The sequence below is a fragment of the Microcaecilia unicolor genome, chromosome 1, assembly GCF_901765095.1.
Source record: "Microcaecilia unicolor chromosome 1, aMicUni1.1, whole genome shotgun sequence".
Taxonomy (NCBI): domain Eukaryota; kingdom Metazoa; phylum Chordata; class Amphibia; order Gymnophiona; family Siphonopidae; genus Microcaecilia; species Microcaecilia unicolor.
In genome coordinates this window covers 321,939,595-321,961,589 of record NC_044031.1, presented here as the reverse complement: position 1 = coordinate 321,961,589, position 21,995 = coordinate 321,939,595, and the positions used below count along the sequence as shown (strand labels likewise).

The following is a 21,995-nucleotide window of genomic DNA, read 5'->3' as shown; positions in this document are numbered from 1 at the left end:
GTCTGCACAGGGCCCCGCACTTGCTAAGACCGGCCATGATGTCAACACGATACCTAATAGAACATTTTAATTGATAGTGAAGGGTAAAGCAAAGATGGAATATATAGATAGGTAAGAGAGTAAGAATTGTTAGAAAGCAAGTGACTGATTTAAAGAAAGTTGCACATGAGGTCAGAGAGATGGTTAAATATTTTCAGCTAGGGTAAATAGTAAATACTTGTTAAATAGGCAAGTTTGTGAACTCGAAAAATAATCGGTGGCAGCTGGAAGTGACAGTGGCAGCGACTGGTGCTATAGAAATTATTTGTAGTAGTTCCTTATCAGACCAGTTTGATAATGAAGTGAAGAATTAAATGTTTTCCGAGATTTAAGTTGTTACTACATTGGCCCCCTAACATGACTACCCCCCTCTGAGACTTTCTATGGTAACACCTGTACTTTCTTTTCTAGGAATTAAGCATGGTGGGATGTTTTGCTACGTGTAGCTCGTTAGCAAACCTGCCAGCACACAGTAAGCTGCTCCTGGGGGAGGCTCCCTTCCCTTTGGCTGGCACAGCAGCACAGTTCAGCTGTCCTCTCCCTCCCTCCCTCCCTCCCAGTGCACAGCTTCCGGGGCTCAGCTCAGGTGCCCGATCTGCAAGGGGAGGAGGGAAAGCCAGAGGGGGAGAGAGACAGGGAAGGGCGAGGGATCGGCTGCACCGTCTCCACCCAGGCCTTCTTATTTTAAAAAGAAACAAAGGTGTGGCTTCGGCTTTCCCTTTGCCAGTGAGGGGGGGAAAGACCCGTCCACGGAGCGAGGAAAGAAAGACCTGTTCACGGCTGCAGGGCTCCGGGCGCCCTCACTGTCTGTGCTGCTGCCTTCTGACGTTTTGCACCTCTGCTGCGGCTGTTTCAGACTCTTTGGACTCGACCACCGACAGAGAGCGTCCTGTTTCGTGGGGGGTGTTGCTGTTTCGTTTGTTATTCGTTTCTCCTCCCCGCGATCAGAAGGGACAGAGCCCGGCAGCCCGTATCTAGTCCCTGTGACCTGGAGACATGAGTATGAACGGAGGATCTCACACCCGGATCAACACCCTGGGCAGGTTAACCCGGGCCGACTCCGGTCAGGATTTAGCCGGGAGGTTTGAGATGAACAGTCACTCCAAGATGATGGGAGGCGGGGGAACCATGCAGAGGAACTACGTGTACACCACCGAGACCATCGGCGACGGCTACGGGTGAGAATGGGGACTGCATAGGCACACATTATTTCTTGACCCCCCCCCCCAGCACACACTGACCCTTCCAGACATACATGCATGAGGCGTATTTTCAAAGCACTTAGCCTTCCAAAGTTCTGTCTGTCGCTCACACATTTCGTCTGTGACACACACTCTGATAGTCAGTCACATACATAGTATTTGACACTCACGCACATACAATCTATACAGTTTTGGGGAAAATTCTATAAATGGTGCACACATTTCTGTGCTATTCTGAGATGCATGCAACTTAATTGGCTGAGCCAATCAGTGCTAATTGTTGGTGTAAATTGGCAACACACACACATCTTGGTAGGCGCTATTCTATAAAGATCCACGCACAAATCTTATTGTGCAGCTCAAAAGGGGGCACGGCCATGGGAGGGGCATGGGCAGGTCGGGGGCATTCACTAAAGATGCTAGCAATATTACTGAATACTGGGGATCTGTGCCTAAATTACAGTCCAGGATTTACATGAAATTTCAGTTGGTGTAAATCCTGGTGCCGATCTGTAAAGGGCACCCATCCCTGAACGTCCTTTGTTGAGTATTGTGAATTTTCAGACCGTTTACTGAATCCAGTGCTTTATACTTTTTATTCAGTTTTTCATATACTGCACTTCAGATGAGGCAGCATACTATTAGAGAATGACAAGGGGACAAAGTTTGTCCCCTTCCCCACCCCATCCCCATGGGTTGTGATTCCATCCCCGCCCCGTCCCCATGGGCTCTGTCCTCATCTGCAGAAGCCTTGAACAATTATGATTTTATATTTAAATCTTTTTATTAAAGTATGAAAAGGAACAATATTCTGTGCAACTATTGTGTATAAATTACAAATAGAAAACAATAATAACAATGAGCAGCTATAATAACCCTCCTTCCCACCACCACCCTCTGCCCTTCCAATCCCCACAACAGCTGATTTCTACTACCCCAAGGAATCCTAATCCACCCTGTTAAAATGTCCAGGGGTACAAAATACAACCCATTCTGTATGCCCTAGAGGGGAGAAATATGCCCTGTGAAGCACTTTTATGATTTCTTAAGCTGTGGATGAATAAGAAGTCATGAACAATCTCAGGATTCAGTCTAGCTCTCCTTTCTTTCACAGCCCTTCCTGCAACAGAAGATGTCTTCTTAGAAGATGTGCTGGTAGCAGGATGTATAGGATTCCCCATGCAAATTTTGCTAGTTGTGACCAGCACGTTTGCTTGTTTTTCCAAAAAATCTAAATATCGTTGTCTGCATCACTCAAACATAAATATCAGCCTAGTTCATTAACAGGCTTCAAAGTAGAAAATGACACAGGGACAAGGTTTGTCTCCCCCCCCCCCCCCCCCCCCCCGGGATCTGGCCCTGTCCCCATCCATGTGTCATTCTCTACATTCTCTCTCTCTCTCTCTCATTCACTGTAACACACACACACTCTCTCTGTTATAGTCTCATGCAGTGACATTTACTTGTCACACTGACACATGCACAGTTACAGTTATACAAATGCACATTGACTTCTGATTGGAAGCTGAGATCCTACCCTTTTTGTGAACCATATATTTTCCCCCTTAAACAAAAAGAAAACCTGGGTGGGGTAGGGGGGTTAAAGAAATCAACTTTTATAGTGAGCCAATGGAATAAAATGGACACAAGCAGGTACTGCATCTATGCATTTGAGATTCATGCACAAGGCTAGTAGTGAAGAGTTTCACATGCAGTTGTTAATTCCCTCTCCTACATTGGAAAGGGTTTTTTTTGACTAACAATTCTCCTGGAAAAAAAATTGCTGAGAAGCGATTACTGTTTCATTGTGCAAAGTGCTAGAATACAAAAATGTAAAGGGGAGGGTGGAGGGCGCTGAGTCGTAAGACTCAGCTATGAGGGAGTGGACAGATTCCTCCCCCATGTCTGTGTCCAGACCAGCTCTGGGTAATCCTCTTCCCCTTTTACAGACATCACTACTGCCAGTTCTGGGTTTGAAGAGACACAGATCTGCCCCTTTCTTTCTTTGCTTAATGGTAACAACACAAACCTGGCTAAAAATGTACCATCCTGTAATCTTTCTGGCCTGTAGATTACAATGTTAGACTGGAACTTTTATCTCACACTTGCTCTTGATTTACTTCCATTTTGGAGGGACTGTAAGGTTTATTAGTCTGTAGTGTAGGTCTGGCAAATATTGACACACTGAGAATCTCCCTGGAAAAGTTGGGACTTTAAGACCTTGGAGCAGGAAAGGGCACAATGAGATAAGAAGGGACAGGAAGGCGGAAGCAAATCATTCCTGCTCTTACATATGGGCTGCACCACGCAGTTGCTGAAATGTTTCCTTTTAACTGCAAAATACTTGACCAACGCTCCCACCGGGCTGCAGCCTGTTCCCTAAATGCGGTTTGGAGATGAACCCTACAGTTTGAGGTGCTCACCCCAGACATCACTGTTTGTTAGAGCCTCTGAAAGCAGTGTTCCCTATCTCTAAGTTCAGTGGCCCCCTCCCCATCATTCACTGTGACAAAATACATGGCCAGAGTTGGCTTGGCTGCGACAGAACTCCTTCCAAAAATTACTACATTATCTTTAGTGCAGTCAAAATCAAGAATAAGGAGGTCATTTTTTACCACACCAAGAAACATATTTGATCATAGCCTTGGTCTTTCTTTACCGAGTATTTTTTTAAATAACATTTTCTCATTGAGTTTGCTTTGTCTCGACCTCATTGAGGTTTGCTCTATAATTATTTGGAGCTAGTTGGGACAGACGGTTATACACATAGTTATTTGGGTAAGGGTGCTTTGATTGCCTGAAAAATATTTTCTTTCCTTGTTTATCCTTCTGTGACTGCTGGCAGGCCTTCTGTGCTCTGGGGCAGGGTGAAGTACTGTGTCCAATGCTGAAGGGGACATTTTTTTTCTAATGGAGTCAGGTTTTTGCAATTTCTCCACCCTGCAGAGTGTGTGTTAATGGGATCCTCAGACTCAAGAGTAAGGCAGCAAAGTGTTGCTTTTGGAATAGAAAAGGTCAACTAATGTGAACTTCAGGACCACTGTGATCTCGGTACAAATTATGGATTGCGAGCCAGTGTTTTTATGTTTGTTTATTAATTCAAAAATATTTCTAACCCACAATTCTCTGATAGTTCTAGGCATGTCCAGTAAAACATGTGACATTTTAGATACATAAAAGTGGCATTATCTCAATAAACACACGCATAAATAACACTAAAACCAAATAAAATTGCCCAAAAAGCTTGTCAAAAATAGAAGGCTTTAACCTTCCTCCTAAAATCAAGCAGATCATTGAGACCGTCCTTTTCCTCAAATTGACCAGGCATGCATGCTTCAGACTGGTTCTGGGATTGTAATGACCATGGAAACATGTAAAGGAGCAATCAGATAAAGAGCAGAGGATGGATAATGGACACTCCAACACAGAAACTGGTGCTTAACAGATGCTTTATTCAGTATAATGGGACCCGACACGGTCTGTGTTTCAGCGTATTGAAACGCCTACATCAGGGGTTACACAAATTTTCTAAAAACATATAAAAGAAATAAAATACAATCAAATTGTGTGTGTATTACATAGAAACACATCTAAAATATGTGTTCTTAAGAATGAAAATAGATACTTAAGAAATATGATAAATGTATAAGTAAAAGGATCTATATAAGAACACACACGTATAAACAGACATAAACATGTATAACAATAAAAGCCGGTTATGGAATGAATAAGAGGAAAAGAGGAAATTTTCTAGTTTACCTCAGAGCTTTATACACAGCATAATTATTTTAAAACAAGTATGTGATCCCTTGTTAGAATACTGGTCCCTTATCGTTTTTTTTAAACCTGAGAAAGAGAATGAATTTTAAAAATATTCTCCTCATGATAATGGAATGGGGTAATGATCCTCATAACTTGAAACAACCAGGCCTCCCTTCTGTTTCTGCGTAATTACTCATGTTTCTGTTTACTGGGGAATTGATACACCACCTTTCTGGGTTGCAGCCGAAGTGGTTCACTCATCATACAAATCAGGCAAAGCAGAAAAAAAATTAGAAGAAAACAGTTATTAGGAGCAAGGTACAAAGGGAAGGTAGTAGACAGGAGTAACCCACTAATGGTCTGGACCTGGTCCCAGTCCCTGTGTTTTAGCCATGTTTAGCTCCTATAACACGGCTTAGTAAACATCCTACATCTTCAGAACTATGTCCTTTGTCGGGACAGATGCATGTTTATTATGGTTGTAATGTTTCCAATGATTTCTAGGTTAAACTAACAAAAATAATCTACCGATACCTGTGCTCTGAATGCTAGTTGAAAGATCTTCTGAGAGATCCTGAGACGGTACAGTCAGGGTAATTTTGATAAAAGAAAAACCAACCGCACCCCACTAAGATGCAGCAAAATGGATGTACAGTATTTACCTGCAGTGACAGACAGTGATTAAGAAGGGAGGAGGGTGGGAGAGGTTAGGTGCAGGAGAAGGCTTGATGCAACCAGATTTCTTCCAAGCACAGGCAGCTGTGCGCTGAGAAATGCTTTGAATCCAAACATGTCTGATCCAGCATGCTAAAATATAGCTGGTGTTTTGAGAGCATTTTGTGCCCCAAATGTGAGATTAAACCTGTAGTTGTAATACTGAATGTGAGTAGTCTACCCGTTTAGTGTTTTCAGGGCGGCGGGGGCAGGAACAGGTCAGTTACCCTGGACCTTGAGGGGCCCCTAGCCTTCATGAAGCTGAAGAAGGTGTACAGTCTGTCAGTGGGCTTTGGGGGTCCCTCACTATTTCTGCCCTGAGCCCCAGCATATCTGATACCAGCTCTGAGTATTTGTTTTCTAAATAGAAACAGTGTTCAGTTTTGTTGTCCCTTCCAGTAGGGGCATTTTTTGAGGAAGATCAGTCAGGACTTTTGCATACACACCACCTCCCCTCCATAGGCACATACGTATATCAAAAGCTAAAGTCCTTTTTTGGTGAAGGCCCTCACACTGCTGCCAGAATTTCTCTGAAAAATAGGTAACTGAACCTACCAATCTAAGGGCCCTGTTTACTAAGGCGTGTTAGCATTTTTAACGTGCCTACAATTAGTGCATGTGCTAACCAAGTAGGCGCCTATAGGGATATTGTAGGCACGTACATTGTTAACGCACGTACATGGTTAATACGCGTTAAAGATGTTGACGCTCCTATAACACGGCTTAGTAAACAGGGTCCTGTAGGCCTATATCATAGTCTAATGGTTAGCGCTATGGACTAAACTAGGAAGGCTAGAGTTCAAATCCCAGTGCAGCATCTTGTGATCTTGGGCAAGTCACTTAACCCTCCATCATATCAGGTACAAACTTGAGATCATAAGGCCCTCCAGGAGCAGGGAAATACCTACTGTACCCAAATATAGCTCACCCTGAACTACTTCTACTGAAACAGGTATGAGCAAAATCCAAAATTTTCCCCATCCTCATAGACCCAAAACTAAAGAAATCCCTTAGTGTCCTGTGTCCTATTCACGTTATTGCTTGATTCTTGGGTTGCAAACAAGATATAATGGAAAAGGCTTATCAATTTCAAATTAAGAATTTAGATGTAAGAACTTTTACCTCAAAATTATGTGATAGTTACTTTTTTATTAAATTTGCTATATCGCTTAGCTTTTTATAAGAAAAAGATCACAGTGCTATACAATATTGAAATCAAAGAAAATAAAATACCAACAAAGAACTATAATAATTAGAAAAAAACACACATTACATCCAATCAAATAACATTTAAAAAATACATCATATCAAATCAGTTACCCAGAGCTTAAACTCCATCAATCCCCAGGGAGAGATACACCAAAACCAAGATAGGATTTTGAATCAGATGCCAATCCAGAATGGCTCTAATTCATTTTTTTAAAATCTCAGTTTATCTGCATTGAATTGGAGTTATACAGATATTGTCAGATTGAGACTATTCAACAATGAGTGTGAAACTGTGACCTCTTCAGATCTGATCTTTGAGTACCAGTCACATTTTTTAAGAACCTGGGAAATGTTTTCCTTAATTTTGCTCAGGTCTTCTTTTTTTTTTTTTATTTTGCCTATTTTTCTTTTGCTCTTACATGACTTTGTTGGTTCTCTTCTGCCCCCCCCCCCCTTCTGCTCCAATTTCCTTTCCTATTCATCCTTCCTTTTGCCTCTTTACCTTCCAATTCAGCTACACCATTAGCACTCCATTCTCTCCCATCAGGCTTTTTTGTGTGGCATGACAGCAGGAGTTAGATGCCAAATTTAGGTGGATTTTCCCACCTCTGTATATATCACCTGCCACAAATAAAGATATCACCGATTCAAATGGTCCTCTCCTCCATGGTTTAATAGCAGGAAATAGTTCCCGTGAGCATGTTACAACATGGTCATGCATGAATACACAACTTAGGAGTCTTAAAAACAAATCCCATTGCTAGGCTATTTATCAAGAGTAATCCTAGCACGGGTTTCTGACTGTGGTTTGGAGTGAAGCTTGATCTGCAGTACTGGAAGGGAAGAACGGTTTAAAAAGCCTTGAAGCACTGACTGTTTCTCAGAGAAACACAGCAAGTTTGGTAGTTTTACATATTCTGTCTTCTGACAGAATTATACTGTTTTCAGTAATGACAGCCAACTGCAGGAGGAAGTACCTATTAAATGTTCCAGTGGACTTATTGCAGAATGAGCTTTAGTTGCTGGGGTTTCTCTTTGGCCAGCAGCCTCCTTCCAATACCGTGTGTGTCCAGCCCAGCTCTTGAAATCTGCCCCAGCCTTGCAGACCACAGGGAAGCGGGTCTGATGCTAAAGTGCCAAAACCTAGAACTTCATTTTCAGTCTCCTGGGTCCTTTAAACCCTCCCCCTACCTTTCTAGTCCAGTGATCACAGAAGCTGTCTTGTGGATGAGGGGCCAAGACCAGGGTTCCCTACACAGTCTGGCACAACTGTTTCCTAAATCAACCAGCAGAGGTTATTGTTAAGCGATGACAGGAATTTTTTTTACCAGCAGCTGCTCCCTGCCCTATGCCAACCCAAGGAGTTGGGGCTAGATCCAAAGCTTCATCTCTGCTGCAGCAGCTCAGTTCAGTTCATTGGCTGTATTTTAGGGCTAAAGAGTGTAAATAGCATGTGTTATAAAAATGGAGCTGGTTTCCCATGCCCAGTGCAGTATGATATTAGTATGATGGTAAACTATATATTTAGAATAAAAAAATAAGAACCCAAAGTGAACATTCTGGCAAAACAGTTGTTAAAATTCAAAGCAAGAAAAATAAGGTGAAGAAATAGAATGTAGACGATCTACTTCCAATTATTATCACTATCAGACTGTGACCCTTTTCATCCTGTCACTGTTTTGTGTTGGTACATTATGTTAGATCTGTTGTTGGTGTCAACTCATGGCGACCCTCTGAATAGTTGCTCCAAACTGTATTCGTTCTTCAGTCAGGTGGCTAATCGTAGATAAGAGTGGCATCCATAACTGCTGTTATTGTATCAATCCATCATATTGCTGGTCTTCCTTATTTGCATTGACCTTCAACTTTGCCAAACATGATGTCTTTCTCCAATGATCTTTCTCTTCGCATGATGTGTCCGAAGTATGGAAAGTCAAAGTCTCGTCATATGAGATTTGAAGGAAAGCATAGGTTTGATCTGCTCCAATTACTGATCGATTTGTTCTTCAAGCAATCCACAATATGCGCAGTATGCTCCATCTGTAGTACAAAAAACAGAAGAAACCAGTCTTCGCAAAAAAAACAACAGAAAAGCAAAACAGCGAAGGTGACTAACAAAAACAAAAGTAATCAAAAATTAAAAACAAGAAAATATCAAATTTGTATTTAAAAATACAAATACATGAAAAAGTAAAAAAGTATGAAAAAGACGACACTTGTTTAAAAAAAATTAAAACACTTTATTAGCCAAAGGATAGCAAGGAGAAAGGGACTCGACACAGCTGTGTTTCGGCCGTACAGGCCTGCGTCAGGAGTCTTCTCACCGTGTGTTCATTTTCAATTCTATCCAGTTGTAAAAGGTGGTCATTTTGGGCACGTAAGAAAAACACGTCCAAGAGAAGGACGCCCATCACAAAATCTGAAGAAAAAAACATCCAAGTGCTCGTCAGGGACGTACTTTTTTTTTTGAGAGTGACGTGTATGAAGCCGTCTTTGGCATGCGCAGAGCAGCCAGCATAATGATTGGCTGCTCTGCACATGCTCAGCTGGCCGAGTGGCTTTCCCTCCTTAGGAAGGAAATTGCGTGCAAATGAGCTAACAGCGAGCAGCTCATTTGCATGCGATTTCCTTCATGCATGCCCGTTTTTTACCCATTTGCTAAGGGATTGGTAATGGAAGGGCTCTTTCTATGGAGCTAGTGCATCTGGCTGTCAAACTGTCCAAAAACACTGTTTAAGGCTGGGTGACCCGCCTTCCTTGGGCTGTGAGAAGCTAGGGATAAAGGGCTTGGTTAACTGTCTGATTAAGTAGTGCTGACTTCTTTTTTTAAGTGATTTGTGTTCCCTGTTAGCAGCTGTAATGGTGAGGGAGGGAAGCAAATCCATTACACATTCTTCATTAGTTTTTTGACTTGCTCAGACAGGTTTCTCAGGAATACATTGTCTGCTGCGCTTGTCCAGGTTTGGGCTTGTTCAGCTGAAGTTGCTGGTCTGTGGGAGCCCGAGGAAGGCGTGGCTTCATTCTCATATCCTTAAAGGGGGATAGTGTTCCCTGCCAGGGATCTGTAAGAAAACCCAGTAAATGCCTAGTTCTGATATTCTTTGTTACATGAAAACTCTGGATACATTTGTTTCAGGATTTTTTTTTTTTGCATGATGGAAATTCCTGACCAAGATTTGAGGATTAGTAACCTTTCTTGCTCCATCTTTAAATGGATTTTAAATGTATCTTACATTCCATTATGATTATAGTTTGTGATTTTTGGTTTTAACCAAAAATTCCCAGAAACTGACCTTCCTAACGATTAGCATCACGCGGCAGAGCCCATCCTGCAGCCCCCCTGCCTGCTCTGTGCCAGCACTGCATGCGGCTTAAATTTCATGTGTCAACATGTCCTGTTGCTGGTTTTACGAGATCGGTGCAAGACAGGTCTGCCTGTCAGTATCACAATTTCTGGGAATTTTCGGCTAAAAATCAGAAGCCATATTCATAATGTGCTGAAAGATGTATTAAAAAAACATTTAACAGATGGGGCAAGAAAAGTTAGTAATCCCCAACTGTTGGACAAATATTTCTTGGAATTTTTGGTTAAAACTAAAAATACATTAAAAACCCCCAAAACCTATTTAAAGATGGAGGAGGAAAAGTTAGCAGTCCCCAAATCTTGCAAGGCCAATTTCTGGGAATTTTCAGTTAGAACCAAAAATCAGAAGCCATAATCATAATGTATGTTGCACTCTCGGCACATTACTGAGGAAAATTCCCTTCCCACGATGTGGTCTATGTCCCCTCTCCGAAGACAGTATTGGCTCCTGCTTTCTCTGCTTGCCTTGGCTTGACTAAACTGCACACCACAGGGCTTTTAAAGGGCAGAAGGTCAGATTAAAAACAAACAAAAAACTAAAGAAAATACAAAATCCAAGCCCTTTGCAGGGGTATATGCAAAGCAAATTGGGGCTTTGCCCATCCTGTTTGCTGGTAAAAATATTTGAATTATTTGACAATGTGCATATGTTTACTGTGGCATGAAAAGGAGGTGCTGGGGTGGAGCAAAAGTAGAGGTCCGATTTAATTAAGACATTTCTGTCCTGCGGTTTATAAGTTGCCTAAAAAAAAAAAATCACATTTTGTACTTTGCCTGAGAAAGTTTAATAAAAATGTAGATTAAAAAAATACAATGAGCACAATATAAAAATTAAAGCACAGGTTTAAAATTAGTAGACCTGAGACAATAAATAAGAAAAATAATATATAAAACTTCCCTTAATTTAAAGCTCAAGCAGTTCAGTTCTCTAGTTGATAAGTATGAGCATGGGGCTCCCTGTAAAATATCTTGATTGTATAAGCTCAAAGCTTGTGCTAATGCCAAGGAATGGCTTGATTAAACAGATATGCCTTTAGCTGTTTCCTAAATGTATAAATTCAGTGTGTACCTCTGGCATTTAAGCGCGATGATTTACACCAACTCTGACTAAAGTAAGTGCTGAGAACTAACTTATATACCTAGTTCCTCTAGAATTCTATAAATCAAGGTTCTCAGCCCAGCCCTCGGGACGCAACCAGCCAGTCAGGTTTTCAGGATACCCATAATGAATAGGCATCTGATGGATTTGCATAGAATGGAACTAATGCATGCAAATCTATCTCATGCATATTCATTGTGGATGTCCTGAAAACCTGACTGGCTGGGTGTGTCCCGAGGAGTAGGTTGAGAACCCCTGCTATAAAGCAAAGTAAGCACCTTTGTTCCTTTGTAGCAGGCTTGTTCCAATTCAGTCCTCAAGAGCTACAAATGGCGGACTGAACTAGAACAAGCCTTCTTTATAGAATAGGTTTCTACTAGGCACCCTGTTACAGAATTGCCCTTAAAAGAGAGGAATCTACATATGGCCCCTAAACAAAAATCTGTGCCAAAAACCCCCATGCTTGGCGCTATTCTATAAACCTTGCCTAAAGTTACTTTAAAGGAAAGGTGATTTGTGGAACATATGTTCTGTTTTTCAGCTGTCCACCATGGCAGCTCATTTTCACCAGGAGCTCACTGTAGATTTGCTGGATGTGACTGATCAGAATAGGAGTTCAGAGGACACAGTGTGATAAACCATGAAGTCAAAATCAGGTCCTATATTTTGGCCTCTGGAATTCAAGCTGTGGTGAAGTTAAAATGAGCTTGTTACATTTTATATGTAGACAGTGCTTAGTTTATCTACAAAGCTTGAACCCCATCAGATTGTGTTTACAGCTGATGTAAAATACGGTCATTAGATTGATACATGGTTTTGGATGTTTTGAAAGTGTATCATTCATTTTCTGAGATTTTCAATGGCTGACGATAAATAAATTTATTGATTTTAAAATTCTTTGTTTAATTTTTAAATGAATATTTGGTTTAAACTCTGAGGGCTTAAGTGAATTACTGTTACTTCCATCTGTGGATAGAAAACTACCCTTTCTGTTTACTAAGCTGCGTTAGCGGCTGTCGGTGCATACCGACGCAGCCCATTCACTTTGGGCTTAGTAAACAGGGAAGTAGGTTTTTTGAGAATGTTGAAGTTTGTTTTTTCGATTCAAGTCTGTTTTTGAGGTTTCCTTTCCTTTTGTCGGTGCCAAAATATGGAACAAATTGCCTTTAAATTTGAAGCTTGTACCTTCTTATTTTTCTTTCAGAACAATGTTAAAAAATCACCTGTTTGAGGAATAATTTTTTATGTTTTTTTTAACTGCAATTTTTTTTAGATTTTTGATTCCTCTTTATTATAGGAGGCTTTTTTTTCTAGCCAGTGTAAACCGCTTTGAATCCTTCTAGAATAACAGCAGCATAGTATAGTATGAATTATTAACTGCGGTGCAGGTTCAGCTGCCAGAAATTGTAGCTGAGAGATTTTTCAGGCACTTAGAGAAGAGTTATAAATGTGGCCGATGTATTTATTGTTCTGTTATGTACAGCATTGTGTACAGATATGAACTAATGATAGCAGAGGGCTTACGGTGCTCGAAGCTATCACCAACAAGCCATCCTTGTATTGATCATGGCACATATTTGAGTTTGGGCTCATTTATGTTACTGTTTTCTGCTCTTTATAATCTCAGTAACCAAGTAGGTTACAGTATAAGGTAGAGCTGTTTTTCAGTCTGCATTGTAGTAGTGTTTGCAGTAGAGAATGAAACGGGGATAGGGATGTGCAGTAATCCATGGTAAACTGCAGTAAATCCACAGCAACAGTAATATTTTAGCGGAATTACTGTGGAGATGGGGTAGGGATAGGGTTGAAGAATGTGGGAAAAGGGTAGGGATGGAGTTTGTTTGTAGGGATGGGGACATACTTTGTGCCCATGTCATTCTCTAGCTAGTTATTTATGTTCAAGTGATACTGGCGATGCTGTTTTGTCATTTTGGAAAAGTAAGCAAAATTGCTGGCCAAAACTTGCACGGGGGATCTTGCACATTCCTGCTACGGGCACATCTTCTGAGAGGACATTTTCTACTGTGGGAAGGACTTCTGTGGAAGAAAGGAGAACTAGACTGAATCGTAACAGTAGATTAAAATTGTCAAATATACATGTTTAATGTTTTTCTTTGGTTATATTAGTTATAGGCTTACTAAAGGCCTTACATAATATATAAAACCAGAAAACATGCAGGGGCGGGGTGGGGTGGGGACAAACTTAGTCCCCATGTCATTCTCTAGTGTTCAGTTCAAGGTTATCATTGTGTAACTGTGGTAAAACCCTGGGGGCCATTGAATGCAGCCAGAGGTAAATACCTGTTTAAGCTGTTCAGACTTGGAGCAGGGTTGTATGAGAGGGTGAATAGAGTAGAAAGGTGCATTTTTAGAGGCGGGTTGAGTTACGGAATATATTAACAGTCTCATTTCAGACTCACAGAGGTGCGCTGTTAGTGTTGGTCCTCTATACAGAAAGGTGGAATCACACTGAATCGTGGACCTTTGATATCAATACAATGTAAGAGCAAAAAGCCCAAATTGCCTGCCTACTCTTCTTTCCTAAATCTCACTGGAACAGTTATTCTCACCAGACGTAAACAGGTGACAAATGCATAGTATGGGGCAAACATTATCGATGGTTGGGGGAGGGGGGGTTATCAAGTGCTATGTTGTACAGTCTTTACAAGCAAACATATACACAAACCCAGAGTCATCTTTAAGCTGGAGGAGGCCTTGTGTAGTATCGCAATGCAGGACCATTTACCTACTTTTATGTGTGCACGTGTAAGCATGATGCATACATGATGCAGTAATACACATGTATCGTATTGCTGCATCAGGTAATTAATAATATTTATCTATATGTTTTAATTATTTGTTTCTGAGAACTTCTACTCTGCCAGTCTAACAATCCTCTTTCTCGGTGGTTTACAAAACAAAAAAACAATCTGATATATAAAATGAGTACGAGAAAAACAAATCGACATCAATTTAGATTCTGCCCACCCAAATAAAATAGCATTAAGCTTAACCTTACCTGCTAATTCCTTATTAATATTAAACCACACACCCAGTTAATTAAAAGCAACACAAAGAAAAGCCTTTAATTGTTTTGAAAACAGCATGCAATCCTTCTCCTCCCTAAACTCCACTAGCAGGTCATTCCAGAGCTGGGCCTAATCACTCAGAAGACTCAAGATTGAGTCACTAGCCCACTGGTTCCCAAACTTTCTTGAGTCACGGTGCCCTTAGGCTGGACATTTCCTCTCGGGTCTCCCTTCCAACAGTTTTGAGTCCTGCCTTTGCTGGACTTTACAGGACTATCAGCCACGTGTATGGAAAGTCCGGCCCCGCAATGGCTGCAGCTTGTTTTGCCACTGCTGGTGCTCATTAAGAGAAGCAGCAATAGTGTTTTGGGTGGCGGTGGGAGGGAGGTGGGGAAAATATGCCAAGGCACCCCTGAGAGTTCGCTGTGGTGCTTCATTTGGGAATAGTTGCACTAGTCCATTTTACAGTGGGAGGTGCAAAAAAGATTGGCCAAATGTGAAGTTTGACAAGATGCACAGCTCTGTGAATAAGGTGGAGCTTTGCAATTTTTCTGATGCTATGTGATGTATTCATAATACCCGCATCTAGGCTGCTACTTCTAGTCCTATCCATTTAAAACCAAAGCCAGAATTATAGCATGTACACATGTTCTTGCATCTCCTAGACCTATCTTGGTGACCTCATAGACAGGATGTCCTCAGTGAGGATATGTGAGGTAAAATCATGTATATTAGAGACCAAGTATATGCAAATGTATTTGAAAGATACTCATTGTGAATATCCCAAAACCTGACTGGTTGTACCAGAATAGGCTTGAGAACAGCTTAAACACAGGCTCTTTTATCCAAGATTTGCCCTCTTGCCAGTTTATATGATAGCATTGGCAATCAGGACCTGCTGGGACTTGAACCCTGCTTCAGAGCTTCCAATTTACCCATTTCCAGGAGGGACATTTTAGGTCACGCCTGGATTTCTGACAACCTTATTCTGGTGTATTATGGGACCTGCAACGCTGATTTAAATGGGTAGAATTAAGGACTACAACTCCCATACTGCTTTGGGATGCACGTTTACAGTCAGGACTGGCAAGCTCCTCCTGGAACTGCATGACTTAGCATTTCTGCTGCTTGTAGGTAGAGGTGTTACCCACTGTGCTAAAATGGGCTGGGCTGCTGTACTCTGTGCCTGGGTGTGAGGTATGTTGCATGGGCCTTCCTGATGATTCTCAGATGATTGTAGGAATGAGGCTTTCCTTAGTGTCCATCTGCACCAGTCTGCATTAATGGGTTGTATCCCATTCCTACCAGCAGGTGGCGGTAGAGAAATTGATTTCTGCCAATGACATCACCGGTATAAGGGCTGGTGCTGTCTGAAAAACTCCACTATTTTGTCTCCTCTAGGTTGTGTGGCCTAGGGAGGTACCAGAAGTCCAACGGTGCTCTTGGCCATCCACGTTCCCAGGAAGGACAGTGTCCAGGAGGACTTTCATAGTTCTCATTGCTGGATCCAGGGGAGTTGGAGTTGGGTCAGACAGGCTTCCGGCTCCTGGATTGATCGGGGCAGCCTTTCATAGGTTCGAGCAAGAATGCCAAGGTTGAGTGCTTCTTCACTGCAGGAAGGAGGTGGCTTTGACGGGTATAGATGCCGTGGTGCAACTGCGGACCAGAGAGGAACTTCTATACATCTTTTTGCCATGGTCCCTGATCAGCAGGGTTCTTTGAAAGATAGTGCCATCCATTTCTGGTTCTTCTGGTGGCTCCTGGCTGTGGTATTCAGATCTCATTTGACTCCTAATGGAGCATCCACTTTCTGTTCCCAGGGATTGCAGCCTTCTCAGGCAGGGTCTGATAGAAACGTAGGATCCTGGTCCCTTCTCGCTTATGGTTTGGCCTTTGAGAGAAGATGCACCTAGTGAGACAGGGATTTTTGCATTCATAGCCACTTGCTCAAGGCCCACAAATTATCTACTTCCTTGACTTACATGTGGATCTGGAAGGTTTTTGAGGGTTTGTGTCAGGAAAGCCTAGACTCAGAGGTGCTCAGCTTCCTGCATCAGTGGTTTGGCCAAGATTTGGTACTGAACTCTCTCAAGGTTCTGCTGGCAGCTCTTTCCTGTTACAGCGGCAAGGTACAGAGTTTCCATGGCAGCTCTTGCATGGTTTCTGAAGGGAGTCACCCATCTGCAGCCCCCCTGTTCGACTGTCCCTTCCCTCTTGGGATTTGAATTTGGTACTTAACGTATTTTTGGGGACTCCCTTTGAGGATATCTCTAGGATGGCAACTTGGTTGTTGCTCCATTCATTTGTGAAGCATTAAGGGTGGTCATTGTGGCCAGAGCCCAGTAGGACTTGGCAGAGCAGTCATTCATAGGGCCTTATCATCCTTCGCCCAGTGAGATTCTGCTTGGAAACATCCCACACATGCAGACTGGTGCAGCTAGATGCTAGGGAAGGTGAAATTTAATCAGATCTGTTAATTTCCTTTCCGTTAGTCCTGTTGCACCAGTCTGCAATCCACCCTGGAAGACTTCAGTTCAAGGAACTAGTAGAGATTTCTATTTCTCTCTCTAGAAATGTTCATTTAATTTTATTTAAAAAGTGTGGGGGGGGGGGGGGGGTGGAGGGGAAGGTAAAGGATAATTATGTTTCTTTATTCCACACTTGATATACTGCCTTGTGCTGCAGTGGTTTGTTGGGATATGGGTGTAGTATATGGGACCTTCTGCTGCTTTGACAGAGGCCTACTTGACTTTTTCAAAGAGCAGCAGCCCTTATATTGGTGATGCCGCTGGAAGAAATCAGTTTCTCTACCTTCATCTACTGGTAGGAAGAGATTACAACCCACCTATGCAAAGTGGTGCAGCAGGGTTAAAAGAAAGGAAATTAATGGGTATGACTAAATTTCACCATTTAGCTCCTCACATGGAGGTGCCTTGGCTATTTATGCTAATCCAGTTCTTTTGCTGGCTGTTGGTTCATTGTGATGTTGTGTTCCCTGTTGCGTTCCTGAGTCCCATCTAATTCTTGGTTCCCATTTCCTCTGTATCCTAAATCCTGGTTTTGCACAAGGCTCCTGAGTTTGCTCCCACTAGCCAGCCATGGATCAAGTCCTCAACCTCTGGGCACCAAGAGTTGCTAAAGACAGAAGAATCCCTCTCTATGGTTGGGTTCTGGGAGTCTGCTCTATTTCTGTGTGTCCCTATAAAGAGAATCTCGCATAACCCACTAGTAAGTCATTCCAATGGCTCAGTATGTTTTTGGAACCTACTTGACTAATGTTAAAGTCATGGTTCCATGTTTCTCTTTGTGTTTATTTAACCAAACATTTCAGTTGCTTAAGATGTGTCATCATACTACAGGGTGGGTTATGGCATCATTATCTCAGGAATTTTTTTCAGAATAATTATTGCCTTGGTTGTTGGTGCGTCTCATTTTATGCTTTTTTTTTTTTTTCATGATGACTGTGTAGCACACCTTTCACCAAGGCATGATGGGAACTAAGCATCCTATATAGCCAGTAAAAGTTAAGGATATAGGTGGCCTGGAGGAGGCAAACACCTGAAGGTCTGTGCTGGAATGGCAAATCAAAAAAAGGACTCAAAGCCTGGAAAAATACTAGGTTACACCGCTTTGGCAGCATTAAGTAAATTACCTTTATTGGCAAGCTCCAAAAATGAAGTATATATGGGATAAAAATGTAAGTAAAACAACCATGAAAATACAAAAAACACTGTAAATGTAACTTACAGCCCAGAAGAGAGAGTCCTTGTTTCAGATCCTTAGATGTGCATTCGCTTTCCCTTTTGGTAAATTTTCTCTTTATTCCTCAGACTTGGCTGTTCAGGGTCTCAAGATGGACTCCTTTTAGTGGATTGTGTAAAATACACTCACAGATCACCCCTCTTTACCTCACAGTTCATGGATCAGTACTGAGGTCAAATACTGCCAGTCCCCTGGATTTATATGGAAAAATCCCCAAATTGTCTATCACATAGTATATCTCCTAGGGGAGAGATACTGTATGAAATGGGGAAATCATTCTTATCCTCAAGAGGATGAGAAAACACACAGTTCCCTTTCGCAAAATACAAAATCCCTTGTCAGAGTGGTCGGGATATACCAGGGAGAGCGGTCCCTCAAACCACTGTGCTGGTTCTTTCGAGAGTAAATCCTCTGGGTTCCTACTCACTTTCCCCGAGGGAATCAAAAACTGTGATTGCAGCTCTGCCTCACCCCACTGCAACTTTTTTCTTGAGCCCTTGGGGCCTCCGTTGTTCTCACAGGACTCTCATCTGGCCTTCCAGCACATACCTTCTGTGATCTGCTGCGGCCCCCCCCCCCCCCCCTCCCCAGCTCTGGCAGCATCTCTCACATGGACTTCCATAGAATGAAAACAGTTGGCCCTCTGAGAACTGGGAGTTTTATACCTCTCTCCAAAAACTCAGGAGGAGACACCCTCAGCCATCAAAGGACAGGCAGGCCCAACCTTCATTACCTCACATTGCAGGCAGTTGGGGATTAGGAGCAGGGACTCATAAATCTTCTGCGTTGTAAAAACTAAGGGACAGTCTGGGTGTTCTGCTACAACTGTGGTAATTGTAATTTTGTGCTTAATTATTCTGGGGGTTGATTTGCCAAGATGGTGCTCATTTTAATTTCTATGCATAAATATTTTAGGGTTTGGTTGAGTTGATGGTTTTGATCCTAAATTTTTATTGTGTGGGTTTGGCCGTTACTTTTTGAAAACAAAAAACAAAAGTTTTTCTCCCATAGAATATAATTGGAACCATTAGGGCCAAAGAGGGACCAATTGGCCTTACATTTTGTTCAGAACTGGTGTAATATATTTGGGATGGAGGCCTCCAGAAGGTAGATGGAACTTGCATGTTGAGAAGGGGACTGAATTGTTGGTTATGGAAAGAAAGCAGAAGGAAGCCTGAGAATTGAACATTTTGGGGTGGGGGTGGTTCCTGTCTTATGCTTGCGATTTGATACATTTGAAAACATCCTGAGCAGTTGCCCAGTATCCCCTTCTAAGTAGTACATGTTTGGGAAAAGCTGATATATGGCTGCCATAGCTCTCAGAGAGGTCAAAACCTCCAGGGCTGAATCTGCCAGATAATGATTTTGCATTCTGTAAGTTCTGTATGTTGTTTTATGACTTATTGACACTTAAAATCAGTTTGTTTATTTAATTGTTAGCCCTGAAGAAGATAGGCGTTTGTACTGGCCACCTCAAGCTGCTGATCAGCTCTGTGCAGTACTGTGTGAATGATCGTGTCCTTGACGCACATGGGTCAGTCTTAGGTAAAATCCCACTAAAAGAGAAACATTTTAGTGCCGCCACTTCTTTGTCCTATTGGACTGCGCATGCTGAAAAACAGTAAATACAATGCCACCTGCTTCATTGTAGCACTGACGGGAAAGGAGGAGTGGAGGAGTGGTTAGGGTGGTGGACTTTGGTCCTGGGAAACTGAGGAACTGAGTTTGATTCCCACTTCAGGCACAGGCAGCTCCTTGTGACTCTGGGCAAGTCACTTAACCCTCCATTGCCCCATGTAAGCCGCATTGAGCCTGCCATGAGTGGGAAAGCGCGGGGTACAAATATAACAAAAAAAAAGGCTGTGGAGAACTGCATTCAGCTTGCGGTAGACCCAGCAGCATCGATTCAGTTTCAGGAATTTATGGAGAGCCACTATAAAGAAACCGGGAAACAGAAACATAGAAAATGATGGCGGAGAAGGGCCACACGGGGCATCCAGTCTCCCCATCCATATAATCTACTATCCCTTCCTCTATCCCTCTCCGTCTCTCATATTCCATGTGCTTGTCGTACGTCTTCTTGAATTCAGAAAGAGCTTTCATCTCCACCATTTCCATCAGGATGCCGTTCCACGCATCCATCACCTTTCCTTAAAGAATAATTTCATTAGATTACTCCTGAGTCTATCCCCTTTCACCTTATTTATTAGATTTATTTACCGCCTTTTTGAAGGAATTCACTCAGGGCGGTGTACATTAAGAATAAATCAAACATAAGCAATAGACATTTGCAGCAGGAAAAAATGCTCAAACAGCAGTGCAAAGCATGGCATAGTATACTACTTAGGAAAAAAACGGAAAGGCACAGAAGCACCAAGAGCCTTCGGAAATGGGACACGATTCTTTATTAACAACTGTCAGTATTCCAAGATAGACCCGACATGGGCCGTGTTTCGGCGCTTAGCTCCTGCATCAGGTGTCTGTATACATAAACATATCAATCAGAACGACAATACTGAGATACAGACAAAAACATGAAATGAAAACATGTAGATTTAAATTGTTTAAAACAGTAAATAAAAACAATAATTAAAGAACAATAATTGAAAAACAACAATTTCAACTGGTGGATCATGGGTAAGAGATATATAAAATTAAATTTTAAATCATAATAGCCATTCTGTTATGAAATTGTGTCAAAGATATGAATTACATGTTAGCACAGAATATAGTTATTATATATGATCAATTATATTGATATTATAGAATTGTTAATTCTGTATGTTGCACTTAACAGTGGCGTAGCAAGAGGGGGCGATCTGCCCTGGGTGTCAGCTCAAGGGGGGTGCTCCCTGCCAGCTCCCCCCCCCGGGTGCAGCACGATGACACCCCCCCTCGGCGCATCAACACCCCCAGACCCAGTGCCTACCCTCAGCTCCGTCCAACCAGCTCCCGCACCCTACCTTTAAAGAAATCTCGGAAGCCGTGGCGAGGCACAGTGCCTCGTGCCTGCATGTAAAAGAAGTGTGGATCGTCTCATCGGCCCTTCCCTCACTCTGTCTGTCCCACCCGCCGCTGACGCAACTTCCTATTTCCGTAAGGGCGGGACAGACAGAGTGAGGGATCCACACTTCTTTTACATGCAGGCGCGAGGCGCTGCGCCTCGCCACGGCTTCCGAGATTTCTTTAAAGGTAGGGTGTGGGAGCTGGTTGGACGGAGTTGAGGAGGGTAGGCACTGGGTCGGGGGGGGGGGTGTTGATGTGCCGAGGGGGGATGTCATCATGCTGCATCTGGGGGGGGGGGGTGCAACAGCGAACCACCCCGGGTGGCAGCCCTCCTTGCTACGCCCCTGGCACTTAATAATATGTATATAAAAGAATAGAATGATGATATTGCATAACTATACCCAAGGCATGTCTTTAAAACTCCTTCTGAAAATAATCATTATCTGTGCAGCAAAGATGGGTTGTAATGGGAAAACACAGTTTCTATCATGGCACAAGTGATTCTCCTAGATAAGTGATGTAAAACTTTGTAATAATAAAACCATATAAATTGTAGCTACATCCACATTGGTACAATAGGAACCTTGTAAAATGTAACCGCTCACCTGGGGTGTTCAAAGACCAAAACTTCTTTCCTATAAAGTTGGATAGCAATCTAAAACAGTAACAAAATTGATACTTATTCTAACTGTGCTAAATGTATTGGAGATATTGGTATCAAAACGGGAAAAAAAAGGCTGCCTCTGATGCAACAGCAATGTATTAGTCAAGTCTTTCAACTGGTGGATCATGGGTAAGAGATATATAAA

General features: G+C 42.3%; 1 protein-coding gene across 3 annotated transcripts in view; it reads left to right on the top strand.

Annotated features, from left to right (window-relative positions):
• The first annotated feature begins 739 nt into the window (after positions 1-739).
• Positions 740-21,995, top strand: part of DSP (desmoplakin) — a 141,300-nt gene continuing 120,044 nt past the window's right edge. For 2 of the 3 annotated variants that reach the window (XM_030208891.1, XM_030208882.1), the window contains exon 1: positions 741-1,217. In XM_030208891.1, the coding sequence (XP_030064751.1) occupies positions 1,036-1,217 (182 nt within the window). In that variant the 5' untranslated portion in view covers positions 741-1,035. Of the gene's footprint in view, positions 1,218-21,995 lie in introns of all 3 variants that reach the window. The other variant, XM_030208874.1, reaches the window with a different exon arrangement.